This window comes from Hypomesus nipponensis, chromosome 24 (genome assembly GCF_054491055.1).
Source record: "Hypomesus nipponensis isolate SF chromosome 24, ASM5449105v1, whole genome shotgun sequence".
NCBI lineage: Eukaryota > Metazoa > Chordata > Actinopteri > Osmeriformes > Osmeridae > Hypomesus > Hypomesus nipponensis.
Window position 1 is genome coordinate 1,707,501 of NC_140384.1, and position 7,500 is coordinate 1,715,000.

Below are 7,500 nucleotides of genomic sequence, written 5' to 3' on the forward strand. Positions count from 1 at the left end.
GTCCTGGTATTTAAATTGTCGATGTCGACTTACTGCCCCCATAGTACAGTCCCCTCTGTGAAATTTAACTTTCCCGCTGAATTTACCTCAGAGAACGTAGTGGTACAGTACGCGTACAGTAGATGTAGCTACTGTACGACTGTACAGTACATCAATGCTAAATTGAGTAGTTACTTGGTCTTTGTCAGCGTAACAAAAAAAAGAACAGCGATATGTACATGCAAATTATTCTATGGACGTACGAATACATGTTTTTATGTCGGTCCTGGTATTTAAATTGTCGATGTAGACTCATTGCCCCCATAGTACAGTCCCCTCTGTGAGATGCAACTTTCCCGCTGACTTTAATTTGACCTCAGAAGTACAGTAGAGACAGCAGAACAAAATATGACTACATTGATGATACGTTGACCAGGTTGTTGACATAACAAAATTAAGTTGATGTGTTGGAGTACAAGCATATGGAAGTATTAATTTTATAAAATGGGATGATCCTGGTATTACTGTACAATAGCCAGAGCAACCCATCACAACTGTACGTCTATGCTACATTGATTGAGAATGTAATCACAACAGAGAACTTGGTCGTTTAGTCTAACGTAGCTCATGTTTGCAGATATGACCAAGACGGGGAAGCCAGACTCGTACTGGAGAGACATCTGCCAAAAATATGCCCAGGGCAGCTACCAGTTTTCCACAGGCAAAAGACCCGGTGGTAAGAAATGGAAAAGAGCCCTGGAGTGTATCGATGCTTGCCCGCTGCAGAGCAAGAGCAAGGTGGATCTGTTCGGGAGACACCTAAAATGCTCTTGTGGGTTCCATAAGGTAGGTTATATGATGATTTATTTAATTTAAGTGATGACAAGTTGCTGTAGCATGAAGTAGATTATTTGCTGGATCATACCCTATTTGCACACATTTGGATACAACTAACAGTGTAGGATCATTGGTGAAATTATTTATTATGAGCCTCTCTTGTACTTGAAATCCTGCCTCCCCCCTTCAGTCAGATGCATCAGAGGCAGGTGGAGGCTCCTTTGAGGCAGGAGAAGGCTCCAGGCAGGCAGGAGAAGGCTCCAGGCAGGCAGGTGGAGGCTCCTGTGAGGCAGGAGAAGGCTCCAGACAGGCAGGTGGAGGCTCCAGTCAGGCAGGAGAAGGCTCCAGTCAGGCAGGAGAAGGCTCCTGTGAGGCAGGTGGAGGCTCCAGACAGGCAGGAGGAGGCTCCTGTGGGGCAGGAGAAGGCTCCAGTCAGGCAGGAGAAGGCTCCAGTCAGGCAGGAGAAGGCTCCAGTCAGGCAGGAGAAGGCTCCAGTCAGGCAGGAGAAGGCTCAAGGCAGGCAGGCGGAGGCTCCTGTGCAGACAGAACAGTAAAGTGTTGTCAGTGCAATCAGGTTGTGGAGGCAGAACAATTCTCCATGCACCTTTCTGACCGCCATGTAGAGGAGACATGTGACACCTGTGGGGCCAAGGTCCAAGGTTCTGTTGGCCTGTTGGAGCATATAGAACAGTTCCATTATTTATCCTGGTTGGCTCAACCTCCATCGCCAACTTCAACAGGTAGCTCCACCACACCATCTCCAAGGCCCACACCATCTCTAAGGCCCACACCATCTCCAAGGCTAACGGCCACACCATCTCCAAGGCCCACACTATCTCCAAGGCCCACACCATCTCCAAGGCTAACGGCCACACCATCTCCAAGGCCCACACCATCTCCAAGGCCCACACCATCTCCAAGGCCCACACCATCTCCAAGGCCCACACCATCTCCAAGGCTAACGGCCACACCATCTCCAAGGCCCACAGCATCTCCAAGGCTAACGGCCACACCGTCTCCAAGGCCCACACCGTCTCCAAGGCCCACGCCATCTCCAAGGCCCACAGCATCTCCAAGGCTAACGGCCACACCGTGTCAAAGGCCCACACCATCTCCGCCGACAACTACATCTCTGCTCCCTCCTCCAACAGGTTGCTCCAGCACGCCACGCCACACTCCTCAAACTCCACTTAGGCCAGCTTCCATTGATTGGGAAGCTTTTCTCCCCAATCAATTCAAAAAGGTTATACAGCCAGCAGATCGGGTGTGGATTGCCAAGGTCCTCTATGAGCCTACAGGTCAGCTGAGGCAGAAAATGGATGCGTGCTGGTTTCATCCACCACTGCAGCACAAACCGTCTCCTCCCGAGCCCGGGTGGCACTTCCGGCAGAGGATGTTCCTCTGGGCACCAATGAGGATGTGGGGGATTCCTCTGAAATGTACGCGGTGTGACCGGAAAATGCACCACTCCGGGATCTACCCAAAGGTGAGGGAGGTGATAGATGTGGATACTCGCTACTACCTGGTGGGAGGGGACTATCCACGTTGCAGCAAGTGTATGCTGCCGGTCTGCCCATGGAGCCAGGAAATCCTTGCTCAACTGGATGTGGCACATAGGAGCCTCTTTCCCGCTGTCCTCACTACACAGCTAGCCCTGGATAGGAAGTGTATGACTTTCCTGAAGCCAAGGACCAGTGGGAACAGTTCCTCCTACCTCCAGTCTGCAGTAGAGGAAGCACACAGTGAGGAGTGGGCACGTCAGACCATCCGCTACCTGTCTGACTGTGAGCTTCATTTGAAGATGGCTACCTTCGTCTCTTCTGCAGCTGTCCATCTTCCTCCTCCACCCTTCAGGCCCCTTCCACTTGCCCAGTGGTTTGAGACGGTCCACTCTAACGACATCCTCAGCCACCTGGAAGAGATGAAGGGGGTGATCACCTCTACCTATGGTAGAATTCTGAAGATGGACTCTACAAAGAAGGTGAGGGTTTTAGCATTACTTTTATTTACTCTGATGTTAACCAATTGGAATGGATATAAATTGTTTACTTTGTCATCCTAATGATGAAATAGTATTAATTTTAGTAAGCTTGTAGCGGTTTTTTTGAAAGTTCTGTTTTTGTTTGTTTTTCAGATCACCAAGAAGCTGGCTGGCAGTATAGGGGACACCGCTGCATGGATGTCCAACATCGGCAACGAGCTTGGCCAGGTTCTGAACAGTGTTCTGACGACAGGTGAAGGTGCAGGGCTGGAAGAGTTGTGCCAGGGCATCGTCACACGTTATGAGAATGCTGGACAAGCTGAGCCTGAGGCTATCTATGTTGACCGGGACTGCTGCAGCCAGTCAGGTGGGATGCTGAAATTGTTACTTTATGAAATATACATTGCAGATTACAGTATGTAATTAACTTAAGTTAATTATGATGTAAAAAAAAATTATTACACAAAAAATAGATGATCACATCTGTAATAATCAATGTTTGTCTTTCACAGGTGTGTCGTCAGTGCTGAGACTCTTTCGACCATGGAAGTTGGTCGTCCGTTTAGACGTCTTCCACTTCATGCGAAGGTTTAACTGCGGCCTCACTACTGAGCACCACCCTCTCTACGGTACCTTTTGCTCCAAACTTTCTGCCTGTATCTTTGAGTGGGATCAGGAGGATGTGCAGCGGCTTAAGGAGGCCAAGAAAGGGGAGTGGAAGAGCAGCCATGGCGGAAATGCTCCCACTGAGGCACTGCTCTTGGCCAGTATCAGCACTGGTGAAATGGCAAAGCACTGCAGGCGGAGGACCCGTGCCGTGGAGGAGATCCGGGTCATGATTTCGGGGCTGCTCGAATCGATGTGGGAGCTGACTGACACCACGGGGCTGCGTCTGGTGAACCCTGACAGCATGCACCATGTGTGGGAGGTGCAGCAGAAGCACCTGGAGTGCATCCAGGACCCTGCAGGGGTGGAGTTGTACACCAAGACAGGGACACTGCAGAAGGGTGGCAAAGTCCTTGACGTCCTCAGGTGTGGGAGGGGGTCCTCCTCCCTCGAGAGTTTTCACCGCCACCAGTGTGCTTTTGTTCCAGGTAAATTTAAAATGTTAACTTGCCGTATGCTGTTAAAAAAAAAGTTGGTGTTATGACATAGTATGCACTTGAATTATTCAAATAACAATGTAACTGTCACTTTGTATTTAATAGGTGTTAATATCTATTGACTTCATATTAATGGTTGACCTAACCTGAGTATTTTGTTTCTTAGGCTTTCGATGCAATGCATTGCACGCACAAATGTACATGCTGGAGGGGGTATCAAGGTGGAACATGAACCGGGCAAAGGAAGCTGTAGCTGTGGTGGGGGCATCAACCCTGAGGACATTTGATGTTCGCTTGATGTCTCACCTAAACAGCATGAGCCAGCGGGTCCTTGGTTGTTCTCTGGTTCCAGAATTCACCCCACCTGGAAAACCTACTGGTAAGATAGCTCTCAGATCAGCACTGACCATTTGAGTATTACTTCCTCTCCCACTTTTCTTTTCTCTGCCACCCCCAGCCCTCCTCAGAGGACATGGGAGTGGGAGTGAAGATCGTGCTGTACATGGAGGAGATGTGTCTGTGTTTGTGTCCTTTCCTCTTCTTTAACTCTGTGTTTAAACACTGTGTTACAGGCGAGCGCATTGCAGTGGAGTACCTGTTGGCCCAGTCTAATAGAGGCGACCTGCTGGTTCCACAGCAGCTGCCAGAGATCTCCACAGAGGAGCTCGAGGACGACGGGGGTGAACCCGACGTCACGGTGTGCCAGGTAGCTGACCTTAGGGAAGGTGATCCTGATCCCCCAATATGTGCTGTGGAAGCCCAGGTGACACTGGAGGGTGACAGTGGACCCAGATCCCTGGATGAGGACATCATTGTGGAGGAAGACGACACACAAGACAGCACATCAGACCAGGTAATGTAACACCTTTCTTAAAAACAAGATATGTAACAAGTTCGCTAATGATATGCCACAAGTATCATACGTTTGTCAAGTAAAACGTCAAGTATTACGTTTTATGGAGAGAGAAAAAAGGTCAACATTGCTCAAATAGTTCAAAGAAATTGACACATTTATTTACATGTTTTTTTCATGATTATCACTTTTCAGAAGAGCCGATGTGACTCCAGAGGTGTCTTGGGCTGGGATGCGGTTGATGACCTGGCAGCCTACCTGGTTGGCCTGAACCGAACCATCACTGCCTTGTCGGCAAAAGAGGAGGCTGACATCGTCCATCTTTACATGGCTCTTCCTGCTATGGACAAGGAACCTGTGAGGTTCGGCCAGAAAGCAAGGAAGAAGACCGTGGCAGGACCTTGGAGAGCGCCCAGGAAGCCGAGTGGCTCTGCTCCTGGACAGCAGGCGGCAGAGAGGTGATTTGACACAATTCATAATCATTTCGGTTCATTACAAATCATTGAATCAGTAGGCTGTACTGCATCAAACCAAGATTGAAAAACTTATGGTGAATTTCAAATATTATTTTGTGATTATATTAGTTTGTGGGGGGCAAATTGGGCTGTTCACAGGTGACATTGATATGGTTGCTATTACCATTTTTCTTAGTTTACAGCCTTGTTTAAAGTCCGGACCATATCATCCTTCTTTCCCGCAGACTGTTCATGACTCACGGGCAGGCAGCCCAGGACCCCGAAGTCCACAGGGTCAGCGAATGTGTTTGCCTGAGACTTTTAAAAGAGTTTCAGCAAGCACGAAACAGGCCCAAGGACACAAGGAGTAGAACTCTGCCCATCCCGCAGTCCATTGTGGTGGCCTACAGCCATCTGAAACAGCTGCTGGAGGACAGCAGGGTTGTTCTGGAGAAGACCAACGTGGTTCTGATACCAGTTAACAACACAACAGTCTCTTCTTGGTGAGTCTTGTTTTTTACGTTTGTACCTTTCCTATACAATGATGACATTATATTATTAAACTGCAAGAAAAACTTTCACCTGCTTGCTTGTTAGAAAATACTAAACATAGGAGGATAGGCTACTATGTATGAAATAACTAACTGAAGCTACTGTATGCATTTTTGTTTTTTAGGCTGCTTAGGAGGGATAAGAGGAAGGACAGGGACATGCTGCTGCAGGGCACCGTACTCCCCAAACGGTTTGAACTGGCCAAGGACTCACTCCCTGAAGCCCAGACTCTTCCAGGTGCTCCTGTGCAGCATGGGCATGAGGTCATGGAGTTTGAGGAGCCAGAAAACCGGGAGGGTGAGGCAGTGATACGCCCTCGGCATAGTGTTCGATCTGCCCTGGCACAGCACTACCAGCCTGGGTCATATGTATGGCCTGGTTCTGCTGGCTCGGCCTCGTTCGAGCATGGTAACCTGCCGCCGCCACCACCACCATCTCCTGCCTGGGGCTCGTATCAGCAGGGTTACCTGCCACCACCATCTCCTGCCTGGCCCTCGTACCAGCAGGGTCACCTGCCACCACCACCACCACCATCTCCTGCCTGGGGCTCGTACCAGGAGGATTACCTGCCACCACCACCTTCTCCTGCCTGGGGCTTGTACCAGCAGGGTCACCTGCCACCACCACCATATCCTGCCTGGCCCTCGTACCAGCAGGGTCACCTGCCGCCACCACCACCATTTCCTGCCTGGCCCTCGTACCAGCCACCTCCACCCTTCCAGCCACCTCCCCCCTTCCAGCCATCTGCTGACCATCCACAGTCCCTGGCCCCTCCACCACCTGGCACCTTTGTCCAGCCAAGGCAACGTACGTGGAGACAAAAAAAGCTGCCCAGGAGAACGAGGAACTGATGGCTAGGGGTGAACCTCCACGGAAGAAGTTCAGGGATACCTACCAGTACATTTGCAAGCAGTGTGGGCAGGGAAAAAACAAAAGTACTGGTCACACCCAGCTGAAGGGGCGGTGGTACTGTCCAGCCTCAGGACTCACCCTGGCAGAGTGGAAAGACCAGTTGACCAGTCTTGCCAGTGGTAAATAAATGGTAGAATACTGTATATAATAGTTATGTGTAAATAGTTAAGTATTGTATATAGTTGATATTGATATTTTAATTTCTGTGTTTGTGCATTGCATGGTGTTCTAAAAAATTAAACAAACAAAAAAAAGATAAATGTATATATTTGCTAAATATATACTTTCAGGTTTAATAAAGTGACCAAAGTTCCTTAAATTGTATAATACTGTATATAATAGTTATGTCTAAATAGTAAAGTATTGTATATAGTTATGTTTTTAATTTATGTGTTTGTGCATTGCATGGTGTTAAAAAACAAAACAAAAAAACAAAAAATTAAGATGTATATATTTGCTAAATATATACTTTCAGGTTTAATAAACCGACCAAAGTTTCTCAAATTCTGACTTCTGGATTTTTTTTCTCCTATTCCTCCTATACTTTATTCCTAGAACTCTTGCAAAGTAACTAAGTAGCCTACCAGTGCTATTACACTTTTTGTCAATTGTTTACACACAAATACATTTTAGTCACAAATACTGGTACTTGAGACACAATGACCACAACATGTAACTCATGCACCAACCCCCTGAACCAATTCTGCTACAAGCACAATTCCTGCTTTACATTCAAATTGCAGTTCTAAAACACACTTTTTTCAAAACGCTACACACAATCTCTGTATTTGGCTCAATTTTCATGAAGAAAATCTTTTGTTTTCACAA

At 48.0% G+C, this 7,500-nt stretch overlaps 1 protein-coding gene across 1 annotated transcript in view; it reads left to right on the plus strand.

The window, feature by feature from the left end:
* Positions 1–7,185, plus strand: part of LOC146232601 (uncharacterized) — a 7,849-nt gene extending 664 nt beyond the window's left edge. Inside the window, exons 2-10 of the mRNA XM_084690766.1 lie at positions 617–825; positions 1,007–2,797; positions 2,951–3,164; positions 3,310–3,891; positions 4,067–4,279; positions 4,473–4,753; positions 4,949–5,211; positions 5,454–5,711; positions 5,885–7,185. Coding sequence (XP_084546892.1) covers positions 619–825; positions 1,007–2,797; positions 2,951–3,164; positions 3,310–3,891; positions 4,067–4,279; positions 4,473–4,753; positions 4,949–5,211; positions 5,454–5,711; positions 5,885–6,611 — 4,536 coding nt within the window. The 5' untranslated portion in view covers positions 617–618 and the 3' untranslated portion in view covers positions 6,612–7,185. The remainder of the gene's footprint in view (positions 1–616; positions 826–1,006; positions 2,798–2,950; positions 3,165–3,309; positions 3,892–4,066; positions 4,280–4,472; positions 4,754–4,948; positions 5,212–5,453; positions 5,712–5,884) is intronic.
* Positions 7,186–7,500: the final 315 nt, after the last annotated feature.